The following is a 14,049-nucleotide window of genomic DNA, read 5'->3' as shown; positions in this document are numbered from 1 at the left end:
CTAGTACGTACGATCACGGACACGTAAAATGGGGTCAAGAAGGCACATGTCAATCGGAGCCGCCGGCGGACGCGAATGTTAAATCCGCCAGTTGACGTGAAGAGTTTTCCTTATGATAAAACTTATAAAGAAATATAAGATCTCCCCCGCAAAAAAAAGAAATATAAGATCTTTTAGACTTGCCTGAATCTTATATAAGTAGTGATCGAAAAGATCTTGTATTAGTGATCTAATTTTTTTGTATATTTCTTTATATATAGAGGTAGTACGTTTTATATTTTGATTTGAAACGGGGTGGGTAAACATAGTACTCCCGTCCCGAGCCTCCCTCACTCACCCACAACAACTGACGGCGTTAACGGAGGAGACGAGCTGGCGACATCAAAGCAAAACAAAAACCAAAAACGCCGCGACATTCGCGAGCGAGGAAAGAGCAAACCAACCCGAAACAAAAGCACGCGCACCGGCCGGCGCACGGGGAGGAGAGGAGAGGAGACGGCGGCCGGCAAGCAAAACCCCAGCCCCCGCGTCGCCCCCCGAGACCCTCGATTGCCGTCCGCTTCGAGGCCGAATCCGCCCGCGTCTCGCTGGCGGCGGCCTCGATCTGGGCCGGGACCGTCGCGCGCCGGCTCGGGAGGTGGGGAATGGGGAGCGTGGACGGCGACGGCGAGGGGCTCCAGGCAGGTGAGGCGGCTGAACTCCGATTGCGTACCTAGTTGCGGAATTGGAGCCCGCGAGCTCGATTCCTGGTCGGCGAGCGTGCTCTCCAGATTTTTTGGGCGGCGAGTTTGTCAGCTATATGGAACCCGACTATTCTTAAGCTCTAATGTGCTCTGGACTTTGAAGCTGATTACCTTTTCCCCCTAGTATTTTATCGATTTTTTATATTCGAGAATAGGAGCTCAAATTTTGGCCAGCGCGATTATTCTCGTGATTTCCGGCGAGTTCATCAGCTATATGCAACCCGGCTTCTAGTACTTTATCGAGTTGTTATATTCTTGAATAGGTGCTCGAATTTTGGTTGGTGAGATTATGCAACCCAGATTTTCCTGAGCTCAATTATGTGCTGTGGAGTTGATTTTTTTTTCTGCTTCTCGGTGTTCTATAATTCGATTCCTATTTCGCTGAAGATATTTGTTAGCATCTGTATTAAGTATTACTGTAACTCGCTGCTGTTAAGATTCAGTTCTCTATGCCGTCAGAGTCCAAATTTTTTATTACTTTTTGTCGCGTCTCATTCTGTTTTCTCAAGGGACCCTCTGGAATGTCCTTTTTCATCTGTTGTTGATCATGTACCTGTGGTTTCTGCATGCTTGCTATATGTGCTTTACATGGTGCTGCGAAAACCTGTGTAGATGCTGGGCGCGCAGAGGTGATCAAATGGATCAGTGCCTTAATCCCGGAGTACGGCTTGCCACTGGATTCATCTGATGAAGAGCTCCGTGAGCTCCTCAGCGACGGCACAGTCCTGTGCCGCATCCTGAACACACCCATCCCTGGTGTCCTTGAGGTGTGCCTGCTGTGCTTCTGAAACTTTTGGGTTTCGTGAGCTGCGGAGATTTCGATGTCGGTGTTTTGATTATGGCTGTTCTTTGTTCAGGGGTCAGGTGCTGGTTATACATCTTCAGAGCAGCGGTCGGACAATGTGAAGAAGTTCCTCTCGGTGGTTGCTGACATGGGGCTGCCAGGCTTCAGTGTGATGGATCTCGAGGAGGTGAGTTCGTTCTTATCATGTCCAGCAGTTGGTATGCATGCTCGAGCTCTTAATTCCTGTAATTGTTGAAACTAATATTGTGTACTAAGATGGTTAGAAACTTAGAATTGTTGGTCATGGTCTGCATTGCTGACAGGTTCATTATGCTAACTCCCATGGACTTGATGGTTACAGGGATCAATGTCATCAGTGGTGGATTGCCTTTTGGTTCTGAGGGACAATCTGAATCCTGGAGTGGTTGATGATAATTCACAGGATGTTTCAAAGATTCCTTCGAGAAAAAAATGGAGAGTTCCGGAAACTGACGAGTCTCTAGTTGCTGCTGCACCACAAGGGAAAACACCCTCAGGAGAGAACAGGGGAAATGGGGTTCCATACCCCAAGTCTCAGCAGAAAACTCCTGCCTTCAATGGTACGCATGTATTCTTGTTTGCACACTGCTTTGTATATGAGCTGTAAAAGAAGTCTCTAGAGAGTTAGCCTTCCGCTCTGGAATTATGTAACAATGGTTTAGTTGCCACCTGACTATCATATTGTCGGATTAACATATATGATACATCATATATGTATTCATGTTGTACTTTTAACATGTCATAAACATAATGACAAAGCATGATCCGATCAGATCGAGTGCCTTAGCGGGGCTTTAACATGCTTCTGACTTCCGATGCTTCATATGCACAATATTGTTTAGTATTTATGCTTTGTTGCAATTCTAGTTGCTGACTACAAATACCATGTATATTTTTGAGATTTCTACTTTATACACTTTAGCATGTATCATCTTGTTATTTACCCTGCAGGAAAAAAGCTTCGTGAGATTTTCCAGCTAAAACGCGGGTCCTATGCTGATCTTCCGGCTGCCAAGATTTCAGAGATGATGCATTCAAACAGTTTAGATGTAACTTCTTATTGCCTAAATTCGTTTAATTGCTATATATTGTGATTGATAACCCTTCCCTAATGCAAGTTATATTCTCACAGAATGCACCAACTCAATCTCTGCTTACCGTTATTAATGGCATTCTGGACGAAAGCATTGAGAGAAAAAAGGGAGAAATTCCACACGTATGTTTTTTTTAATCCAAACGATCCTCTTATTTTTATTCCTAAATTCTACATCTGACTTGAATCTCATCACACCAGCGTGTAGTTTTTCTATTGAGGAAAGTAGTGCAGGAAATCGAGCGTCGTCTCTGTGTTCAAGCAGAGCACATAAGAAATGTAAGAGGAAAGTTTCTTGATAGTTATGGTTTTCTTTGTTTTATAAATACAACATTTGAATCAGACGATCCCTTGCTTTTCAGCAAAATACTATCATCAAGACAAGGGAAGAAAAGTACCTTTCAAAAATCAAAGCACTCCAAGTATTAGTAAATGGCACAAACGAAGAAAATCAGGTACACATTATTTACTCGATGGTCAGAGAAATCATAAAATTATAGACATTTTTTCTCTGTGCTGATATTATGTACTTTTTGTTGACCAGATGACGGTAAATCTGCTCCAAGTAGTGAAGGTATGACTCGTGTGTGAATATTCTAATTTCCTTTTTTATATCTTTTATGTGTTCCCTTAATCTTCAATTAATACATTTTGTTTGCTTCTATAGTGTTCTATATATGTTATTTTTATGAAATGTAATTATCTGTGTAGAAAAAGAAGAAGAATGAAAATGTATGTTAATTTGGTTTATCATTTGTACTATTAGGAGAAATTATGCTAATAGTTAGCCACTGGATAACATTTTGCACTGTTTTGTTTTGGTTTTTACAGGAAGAGAAGTCAAAAATTGAAGAGAGACAAAAACTCAGTGAGCAAAATGTTGTCCAGTTAATAAAAGAAAAGGAGAATGCTGAGAACATGATAGCAAGTCTTAAGGAAGAAATGGATGTGATGGAAGAAAGGAATAGGCTGCGTGAGAAAAATGTTGTTAAGTTAATAAAAGAAAAAGAGAGTGATAAGAACATGATATCAAGCGTTAAGGAAAAGATGGAAGAAATGAATAGCCTGCATGAGCAAAATGTTGGCCGGTTAATGAAAGAAAAAGAGGATGGCCAGAACATGATATCAAGCCTTAAGGAAGAAATGAAAGAAATGAATAGGCTGCACGAGCAAAATGCTCACCGGTTAATAAAAGAAAAAGAGGATGGCCAGAATATGATATCAAGTCTTAAGGAAGAACTAGAAGAAATGAATAAGCTGCATGAGCAACAGCTTAATCGGTTTGAAATAAAGACAAAGCAAATGGAAGAACAACTAGCCACCAAAGTTAAAGAATTTGAGCTTCATGTACTACAATCAAACATGAAAATCGAAGAGGTTGAGACTACTTATCAACAGAAATCACAGTTATGGAACAAAAAGGAAAATATTTTTCATAATTACATGAACAGCCAACAGTTATATGTCAAGGTATGTTAATTTAGAAATTATAGTTTATTATATCCTTTTCTTTTCTCACTCTTCTGCATCGATTTGTAATGATAGGGCTTAAATACATCATCAAGGTCGATAAAAAGTGACATGTATGCTTTTCAAATGAAGTGGAGAGATGAAATTTCTAATTTAGGTACGCTTTGTTGCATTGATTTTTGATGTATAAAATTGTGCGGTCACAATTATGTTTGATATGTTTTTTCTATTTACATTTGTGCAGGCTCCAATTTGAAATGTTTGGTTGATGCTGCTGACAACTATCACAAAGTTCTCGCTGAAAACCAGAAGTTGTTTAATGAAGTGCAAGAATTGAGAGGTGTTCCATTGCTCAAATATTGTTTCAACAAAAGAATACAATTTTTATGTTAACATTTTTATCAACATATGCTCTTTTTTTAGGCAATATAAGAGTGTATTGTCGTGTAAGACCATTTCTTCCCGGTCAAGATAAAAAATCAACTACTATTGATTACATTGGTGAAAGTGGCGACCTTCTGATTTCAAACCCATTGAAACAAGGAAAAGATGGACAACGGATGTTCAAGTTTAACAAAGTGTTTAACTCATTTGCTTCTCAGGGTACATTTTTATTATAATACTAGTTTTCTTGTTATGTTTTTTGCCTATTAATAATTGTCTAATTACCTTTTTTTCTAATTCACAGCCGATGTTTTTTCTGACACTCAACCGTTGATTCGGTCAGTTCTTGATGGATTCAACGTGTGTATTTTTGCGTATGGTCAAACTGGTTCTGGAAAAACTTACACAATGGTACTATTTTTTGTTGTGCTGTTCTGGTAGTTTTGTTTACTATATAATTATTAGTCTCTTATTCTCTCTCTCTCTATATATATTTTTACTTTTCAGAGTGGACCCAGTACATCAAAGAAAGATTGGGGTGTCAATTACCGGGCTTTAAATGATCTATTTGATATTTCACTAAATAGGAGAAATATTTTCTCGTATGAGGTGGGAGTACAGATGGTTGAGATATACAATGAACAAGTTCGTGATCTTCTGTCAAACAAAATTGCACAGAAACGATATCCTTTTGATAATATTGCATGGATTTTTTTCGTTACATTTCTCATAATCATGTTTTCATTCATTTTTTGTATTCATGTTATTAAAATTGTAAAAGTAATACTGCTATTCCTTAACATAAATAAACACTTGGGATTTGGAGTACTTCTCAGCCTAATGGACTCGTTTTACCTGATGCAAGCTTATATCCAGTTAAATCAACATCAGATGTTTTAGATTTGATGGAAATTGGACTAGCAAATAGAGCAGTTGGTGCAACAGCTCTAAATGAAAGAAGCAGCCGGTCTCATAGGTTGACTGAACTTTGAACCGAATTTATATTATATTATCTTTATTCTGTATATTATGGATTTGTTAAAAATATATTATTACATGTAGCATTCTAACTGTACATGTTCGAGGGGTGGATGTGAAGACTGGATCCATTTCTAGAGGATGCCTGCATCTCGTTGATCTTGCTGGCAGTGAAAGAGTAGAGCGGTCTGAAGCAACGGGAGATAGATTAAAAGAGGCTCAGCATATTAACAAATCTCTCTCTGCTTTAGGTGATGTGATTTTTGCCCTGGCACAGAAAAATGCCCATGTGCCCTACAGAAACAGCAAGCTCACACAAGTTCTTCAAAGCTCTTTAGGTAATCGATTGTTTACTTGTTGATAAATCATGCATTTGGAGGCTTTATGTGATCTTTATAGTTATTTCTTCAAATATTCTATCGCAGGCGGACAAGCAAAGACACTCATGTTTGTCCAAATAAATCCTGATGTTGAGTCATATTCAGAAACTATAAGCACTTTAAAGTTTGCTGAAAGAGTTTCTGGAGTAGAGTTAGGCGCTGCAAGAAGTAACAAAGACGGAAAGGATATCAAAGAGCTGCTGGAACAGGTTCTTATACTTTAGCCTCTCTCTAACTTGTCTTGAGCTGGAGTTTGTTTTCCTTTTGCGCACTTAAGAAACTGTTTTAGTTAGGGAAAGAAAGAATAGTGTGTAAAATAAAAGAATAGACTTACATATAAAGGTGATATTAAATTGTGAACATCATCCTAAAAACTCAAGATAGATATTTCCGTTCTATGATCACTTCTAATCTCACGTTGGAACCCCATTTTTTGACTCAAGTGATTGTTGTATACTTATAAGTACAGTTGGTAAGGTGTTAAACCGTGAACCCTACAATTCATAGCCTGTATCAAAACATTGCGAAGAATTAGCAGGAGTTTATTTACTGCTGGGTTATGTTACATATTTCTCTACATTCTTGATATTGTTGTGCTAGTATTGAACAAATAATGGATAAAAATTTACAGAAAACTGAGACATGAATAGCTTGGGAACTCCTGCTATTTTTTTCTTGGGTTAACTAGATAAATAGCGCTCCAATTATGCCGATTCAGAGAAATGCCACTACTACTTCCCTCTTTGGAAAAATGCCACTGCAATTTTTGAATCAATTATACAAAATAAAAATAAAAATATGAATTGTCAAGTTTCCATAGGACCATAGATAAAACGAGGGCTTACAATATCACTGTTAGATACGTATGGTTCAAGTTTTTATGTAACTGATGGCGTAAATTACTAATTGAAACCCCACACTGGCCGCTTGCAGTTGATGTTAATTTATTTCCCTGATAAAGATTCTCTCATATTATGGATATAAGTTGCTGTTTGTGCTTTATTAGGTTTCGTCCTTGAAAGACACTATTTCACGAAAAGACATGGAAATTGAGCAGCTCCAAGTCATGAAAGACAAAGATAAATCCCCAAGTTCAGTTGTTGACAACAATGGTTCAAGCATGCCAAATAATTTTAGTTCCACTGAGACATCGCTGATCACATTAAACCAAAAGAGGCAACTATCAGACCCTCTGAGTTATGCTGAGGTGAATGCAGATGCTGGTCAGACTTCACCCACTAACATCGTGGCTATGGGGTTGGATGAAGCAGATTATGAAGACAATGTATCTGAAGATGGTTCATTAGTAAGAGAAACGGAGTATACTATTGGCAGGAGGAATATTATGAACTCTAACTCAGACATGATCGACGATACCAAAATGTACTCTTTCTTTCCTATTTCGTTTCCGTCAAAAATCATCAATTGTTTCTTTCATTACTATGACTATGCATCAGGAGTAACTTTCTTTTGTCTATACTTGTTGTCATGAGAGTTTTTCATCTTTTGAAAAGCAGGCTTACTAATTTGGTAGTGCTCGATAATTTCAGGCATAGAGGTACATCACGAATAGCCAGATCGACTCTCACAAAAAGCGCGCAGCCAGCAATCTCCAGATCAAAACCAAGGGATGCAGTTTTGAAGACTCCAAGTAAGCATACGACTTTGTAGCACCTCCAAGATTTTGGTACTAGTGCTCAATAAACTTTCACAACTTGGGAAATTTCATGTTAAGGTCCATATAATATGTTTATCTAGGCCTGAAAGTATCATAGATTTTCAAACTAGAGCCGATAGTTAACTTTCAAGATACTAATGAGAATGGGATCATATTGACAAACCAGGTCACACAAGGACCCCATCCAACCAGTTGGCGGGAGGCTCTTTGGCTAGGGCAACCAAAAGATGGCAGAAGTAGAGCACTCTCCAGTTGCTCGGTTGTATTTTGTATGCTGACTGTAACTCGACGAGACGAGAAAGGTGGAAATAGTCGGGGGTAGCTGTAGGATAAATGTATGGTTGTAACTGGAGAAATGTGAAACAAAGTTATGACGAGGGCGGTGCAATGTTGAGAGATTATGGCATGCTCATAGCTTTGATGACAATTGACTTGAGTTTTTGTATTTAGTCTGTGGTGACGAGGGTTTGATATTGTGGCCTCTTGGGGTTCGCCGTTTATTGGTCGAAAAGAATGAAAGGATATTGGACTATTGCTACTCCCCTGTTACAGTTTCGATGTGCATGATCATGGCAGTTAGTCTGCTCTCTCTTTCAGGTTCCAGTCTTTACACAAGAAATTATGGCTCTGAGAGCTCATAAAAAAGAAAGGAAATCAATAGTATGATTTTTTTTTTAAAAGCCTGAAAACTACTGCTCTGAAATTACTTCTAGAGTTTACAGGGATGTAAGAACAGAAAGAGTTGCAGAGAATTCAGTTTCTTTTCTTTGTAACTAAAAAGAGAAATGTAGTCTAAATAAAAAGATACGTATTGCGGTGAGCGTGGATCGAACACGCGACCTTCAGATCTTCAGTCTGACGCTCTCCCAACTGAGCTATCCCCGCTTGTGTGTTTCTAAACATTATAGTTTATAATATGGCAGGTTCTACTTCCAACCGTGTAATGCATGAACCGGAATCGCCCCTATCCACTGCTCATTTGTATTTACTAGCATAATACACATGCGTTGCCACGGATAGTTAATAATGTTTGACGAAACGAACAATGTACATAACAATCCAATATTTTTTATATTTTACTATGTAGAATAGGGCAACCTAAAATCAAATAAGACGCAGTTACCAATCAAATGTTCCTTTCACGGAGATCTTGAAAAGTATCAAGTGAAGAATGAAGTCCGGATTTGGCGTACATTGGCATGGGTGTCTTGGTTTAGGCTAGTTTTAGGGAGTCGTTGTGTCTTGGTCGGGGCGCCAAGGCGCCGGTGTTGTCCCAGTTTTGGACTAATGTCCTTCTCGTCCTATCTCCGTTTTGTCAGTACACTTTTTGGCGTCTCCAACTAATCTTCCTGAATCTATTCGGCTTTGGTCTCCAGTGGATTCATTCGGATTCGGATGGCGTTTGTGGTCTTTGGAGTATCTATAGGCTCTTTTTAGCGTCTTCTTCTCCGAGCGGCGATTTGCTACACACATAGCAGTCGTCGGCACCTTCTAGTCTACGTTGATGACCTCCCAGGCATTGCTTTTCATAAGGCGCCTTTTCGCAGAAAAAAGACTAAGATATGTTGAGAGGGGTAATAGCTAGTGTGAGGAGCTCATGAGATTCATTGTCTATGTTTAGAGGAAACACCCTAGAGAATTTTAAATCTGATTCATGCAAGGGAACAATCACAAATGAAGAGAGCATCCATCATTGCAAAACATAAAAGTGACCAACAACAACCATAAGCACCTCCATCACAGAAAAAGAAAAAGCCACACCATAAGCACCTAATAAACTCCTATCACCTAATGGGTTTTGAAGACCGAATCCCGCCAATAGAGACATAGCAAAGACAACGTCGATCGAACATTGACAGGGTCGCATCCCAAGTTCTTTTGTCGCTGTGGCATAGTGTCATCAACCACGAAGAGTATGGACGACGACACTCGTCTAACCATCCTATACATCAAGCAGAATGTATGTGCATTCTAATCCACAACTAGATCTAACATATCCATCAGTGATTCTAGCACTTTCAGCATGCCTCTCCCGACCAACGGAATATCATTTCCCTAATAAGGTTCTTGATGTGCATTTCTGCATGTGCTGTCGTGGATCGCTCTCGAGGTGTCAGCTGTTAGATATATTGGTTCAGTTTAGCTAAACTCCAGTCGGCTGAAGATCCGATTTGGGTCAGTCGATTTTCCCTAGAAGAAATGAGGCGCCAGAGGGAAGGAAGAAAAAGTCGCAGCGGGGGCTCGCCGGAGAGGCTACCCCAGTATCTATCTTAGGGTTTAAGGTGGGGGTGATGGTGTGGGGCTTTGCTAGAGAAAAAACTCGGCGCAAGGGGGGGGATGGCCAGGGGCGGTGGAAGACCAACGGTAGGGGGTGGTTTCGGGGAGGGTGGGGACCGGTGGTTAGGCCGGCGGCTCAGGACAGATCAAGTTTGAGGTTGAAGATAAAGTTCTGGGCGTTTGATCAAGATCCAACGATGGAGATTGGAAGATGAAAATCGACTAACCCCTTAAAAAAATTTCAATCGACTGACGTGTAGCCGCTCCATTTTGGTTTGACTTCTTCAGTCAGTTTCCCACTCCGTTTTCTGTCTTTCGTCTCGTGTTTGGCTCTTGTCTTAGGTGTCCACCCTTGTAATTTCTTTCGCAACTATGTGTATTTCTTCTGACTGGAGTCACTCTATTAGTTGGAATATAACACGCGATGCTCATCATAAAAGAAAAACTGATAACACCGTGATGTCAAAGCAACCGCTGACAGGCTGTCATAGAGTGCTAGTACAAGGTAGTCAACACCATTCTACGCTCTTCGCATCGGAAAGTCACACTAAGTAACTACTAATTATTTACCGCTCACCAAGCCCGTCTAGCTCAGTTGGTAGAGCGCAAGGCTCTTAACCTTGTGGTCGTGGGTTCGAGCCCCACGGTGGGCGATTTTTGGTATGATTTTTTTTGGCCCTCACAGTCAGAAATGTTCATCCTTGGTTCCTCACAGGCCAAGCCAGCCAGCCTTCATGAGATCAGAATGTCGCTCATACGCAGAAGATCCTCCTCACCTTCTTCAGCTTCCTCCGGCAGAACGGGCAGCAGCTAGCATCTCCCTCAACAATCCTGCCACACATCACTAGCATCACCTCCATGATCTTATACCCTTCCATGGCAGAATACGAAAAGCTGCGCGTAAGATACGTACTTGGTGCCGCAGGCGTGGCAGGTGGCGGAGTGGCCGCAGGGCATGAAGAAGCAGTCCCTCCGGGCGTCGCAGCACACCACGCACAGCCGCCGCCCCTCCTCCTCGTCGCCCGCCTCGCCGTCGTGGGAGGACACTGATTCGAAGGACGAGCCCCGGCTCCCGCCCTCTTCCTCCTCCTTGCTCTCCAGCAACGAGGCCGTCGTCGTCGTCCTCTGGTCGGCCACGACGGCGCAGCAGAACCCGAGCAGCACGCTCAGCACCTCGTACAGCAGCAGCAGCGCCACCGCCAGGATGGCTGCGTCACGTACGCATCAACAACATTCAGCTACACATTTTAGTGGCGTGATTTCATCGGGCTGAGATGAGGTTGCATTTGCGCCCTACCTGAGCCGACGAAGTAGATGATCCAGCGCGGCCCGTACGAGAGCTCCACCTTCACGCCCTGCCCATGCATCGTCAGAGTCCAGTCTCAGAAGCTCACAACAGTGCCCGTACCGTGGCTGAATGTTGAGAGGTATGTCCTCACCTCTTTCAGACCAGACGACAGGACGGCCACGTTCTCCCCAAGTATCGGCAGCGTGTAGGTGCAGCCGGAGCTGCCCGGCGACGGCGAGCACGCGTACTCTGCTCCGCTCGTGTTGTAGAGCACGGAGCTGATCCTGAAATCCAGCGTCGCCTGCATGCCGAAAACCCAAATCAGTAGTCCGCTCAACTGCTGTTACAGGCCAAGATCGATCACACCGGCGGCCGAACATGGGATGGGATGGGATGCCACTCTACAACTTTGTTACCGTCGTGTCTTGGTCGCGCAGGTTGCTGACGGTGACGTAGTAGTCGTCGGATGAATCGATGATCTGCTTAACTGCTCCGGTTCCTGTGATTTGGCAAGGTTAGGATCTTGTAATGTTACCACATAGCTGCGGTTCAGAGGCTCTGACGGTGCATGCTTACCGTTTACCGATGGTTCCTCTGACCACTGCGTGAAGCCTTCCTTACCTGCTACTGTGCAAGCTCCAAATCTCAGCACATGAGTACTAATAGTAGCTTTAGGATATTAATCAGAACCCTCTATTACCTTGAGCAATGGTGATCCGGAGTGGATTGGTTAGTCCAGTTACAGGCTCGACGCTGTAGTTGACCTCGATCTGACTACCTTCGTTCAGAAAATAGACCCATTCCTGCATGCGCGCGCGCGTTTATACACAAGACATGTAGCTCTAGTTCACACCATTTTTATACATAGCTTAGTCTGAACTTCTGAATCACGCGTGTTGAGTATCGATCATCTGACACGGCGGAAGCACGAGTGCGGGGCAGTGTACCTTGTGAGAGTTGGCCGGCAGCACGACGCGGCGAGCCTCCGACCACACCGCGGGCACGTCGTCGAGGCCGGGTATCTCGGCGAGCCCGTAGAGCACGAGCCCGTTCGCCCCCGACCCTTCTTCCTCCTCCGCAGTCCTCACCGTGATGTCCTGCACCAATAGCGGGTTCGCCCGCAGGAGCCGCGAGCAGCCCGGGCCGGCGACCAGCTCCGCCCGGCCGTAGTAGTGCCCCGCCATCAGCGCCATGGACACTGCACACGCACGATTAAGGCATCAGAGCGAAACGTCGATGTCAGTTAACTACAACGCCGTAGCAACTGTGCGTGTAGCTGACCGAGAAGGCAGAGCGCGAGGACGAGGACGAAGCAGGACGTCGCTGCCGCCGCCATGGCCGGGAGGAGAGGAAGCGTGCGAGAGATAGATGGACTCCGAACGGACGGACTCCTGGCGCGAGGGTGGGGCCATTGAAACTAGGGCCAGGGCGCTCTGCTTTGCTAGCCTGCGAGGCCGCGCGTGCTCAGCAGCTACCTACCGGTCCCAAGGCTCCTGGAGGAACGACCGGTCTCAGCGGCCGAAACTGTGAGACGGTTGTTCAGCTTTGTTGTGGATTTTTTTTTTTGATAGGTTTGTTGTGGACGGGCAGGGGCTGTACCTGGGCGCGGCTACTCCACGCGACTTCGATGGTTTTTTTAAGGCAAACTCGCAAAGTTTTTTATTCAACAGTCACACGGTTTACATGGACGAAAAAAAGTCTGTCGGGGGACCTAACCAAACATGGCGACCGGTCTTTAGCGATAGTGTATGCTTTGCTAGCTTGTGTGCCTCGATATTCAAGGTTCTAAACTCATGTAAGAAAATACCAGAAATAAAAGCTCTAAATGTCTCTTTGATCTCCAGCACAATCGCTCCATAAAATGAAGAGGTTCCTTTTCTTACTGCTTCGACCGCGATCTTACAGTCCGATGCCACCGAATTTTTTTGGATATATATAGATCATTTGCTAAGGCCATAGCTTCTCTGATCGCCATCACTTCTAGAGTCTCCGGATCTTCTATATTGTTGACCAAAACCGAAGAGGCTCCAAGAAAGTTACCTTGTTCATCACGACATATAGCTGCTACAGCCCCCTTACCTCCCCATCTTGACACCGCAGCATTAGTGTTAATCTTGAAGTGATCTCCAGCCGGGGGAATCCAGTTGGTTGGTCGAGGTGAACCTGCTGCACGAACTACCTGGGCCGGCTTGAACAAGCACTAAAGGTCTGAAAGAAACCTTCCAATAAAAGCCTGTGTAGCGTAGGGCGTCTGCAAAACTCCTTCATAAATTATCTTCCGTCTAGCGTTGCCATATCGCCCAAAGGGTAGTGATCAGTGTAGTAAAATCCTCCAATGGCAGCGAATCGCTCATGGTGAATACCAGCCCTTGGCATCATCGTCTTTGTTCATGCATATATGCTGCACTAGCTCCTCGCTCGATAGCGCCCATACGCTTCTAGACATTATGCATTCCAAAAGCGAGTGTCTCCAGCTACCGTCAGCTCCGCACACCATACACACATGTGTACGGGACTTCGATGGTAGCCTCACGTGAGGGGAACGCCACACTGGACAGCCCAGGCGTGCGGAGTCCACTGCCTCGTTTGTTTTCAGTTTTCATTTCACTTTTTTTTCGTTTTTGATTTCTTTTTTTACTTTTGTTTATACTTTCAAATTTGTAAATATTTTACATACATTTTCGACAAAAACTATTAAGAATGCATTTAATTTTTTTAAATATTTGTTAATTTTTTATGTGTACAAAAAATGTACGACGGACATGGAAAAAGATAAACAAAAGAATATGTTTCTAATTTTTTAACCATTTATTTAAAATTATTTAAACATGTATATAAAAAGATTCACATGTATACAAAAACTGTATGATGTGTATTGAAAAGACTAAAAATCCAAAAATATATGTTTCTGACAAATGCTAATCATCTATTTAAA

The 14,049-nt window shown here is 42.8% G+C and overlaps 2 protein-coding genes and 2 non-coding genes across 6 annotated transcripts; 2 read left to right on the top strand and 2 right to left on the bottom strand.

Moving 5' to 3' along the window:
- The first annotated feature begins 429 nt into the window (after positions 1 to 429).
- LOC119287410 (kinesin-like protein KIN-14K) lies at positions 430 to 8,090 on the top strand. The gene is made up of 21 exons (XM_037566948.1): positions 430 to 684; positions 1,356 to 1,510; positions 1,601 to 1,714; positions 1,889 to 2,126; positions 2,518 to 2,615; positions 2,699 to 2,782; positions 2,861 to 2,938; positions 3,022 to 3,114; positions 3,204 to 3,233; positions 3,491 to 4,129; positions 4,205 to 4,286; positions 4,374 to 4,469; positions 4,553 to 4,732; positions 4,818 to 4,924; positions 5,021 to 5,196; positions 5,325 to 5,489; positions 5,576 to 5,829; positions 5,917 to 6,080; positions 6,878 to 7,254; positions 7,422 to 7,522; positions 7,716 to 8,090. Exons 1-21 carry the CDS (start codon positions 645 to 647, stop codon positions 7,787 to 7,789), a joined length of 3,345 nt encoding a protein of 1,114 aa, XP_037422845.1. The 5' UTR covers positions 430 to 644; the 3' UTR covers positions 7,790 to 8,090.
- A 271-nt stretch (positions 8,091 to 8,361) lies between these two features.
- Positions 8,362 to 8,434, bottom strand: TRNAF-GAA. Its single transcript has one exon. It is a non-coding gene; the product is annotated as a tRNA-Phe (tRNA).
- Positions 8,435 to 10,257: 1,823 nt separating this feature from the next.
- Positions 10,258 to 12,505, bottom strand: LOC119287417 (E3 ubiquitin-protein ligase APD2-like). 3 transcript variants are annotated; one of them, XM_037566959.1, is made up of 9 exons: positions 12,396 to 12,505; positions 12,062 to 12,312; positions 11,815 to 11,917; positions 11,691 to 11,741; positions 11,531 to 11,613; positions 11,266 to 11,415; positions 11,124 to 11,181; positions 10,740 to 11,034; positions 10,258 to 10,657 (listed from the first exon to the last, which is right to left on the bottom strand). In XM_037566959.1, the coding sequence occupies exons 1-9, from the start codon at positions 12,448 to 12,450 to the stop codon at positions 10,579 to 10,581; spliced, it is 1,125 nt and encodes a 374-aa protein (XP_037422856.1). In that variant the 5' UTR covers positions 12,451 to 12,505; the 3' UTR covers positions 10,258 to 10,578. The 3 variants fall into 3 exon arrangements, with proteins under 3 accessions (XP_037422856.1, XP_037422863.1, XP_037422869.1); XM_037566966.1 differs by having other exon boundaries at positions 11,691 to 11,738; XM_037566972.1 differs by having other exon boundaries at positions 11,691 to 11,735.
- On the top strand, positions 10,407 to 10,479 carry TRNAK-CUU. The gene has a single exon. It is a non-coding gene; the product is annotated as a tRNA-Lys (tRNA).
- Positions 12,506 to 14,049: the final 1,544 nt, after the last annotated feature.

This window comes from Triticum dicoccoides, chromosome 1A (genome assembly GCF_002162155.2).
Source record: "Triticum dicoccoides isolate Atlit2015 ecotype Zavitan chromosome 1A, WEW_v2.0, whole genome shotgun sequence".
NCBI lineage: Eukaryota > Viridiplantae > Streptophyta > Magnoliopsida > Poales > Poaceae > Triticum > Triticum dicoccoides.
Note: the sequence above shows the minus strand (reverse complement) of the source record. Positions and strands in the feature narration are given on the sequence as shown.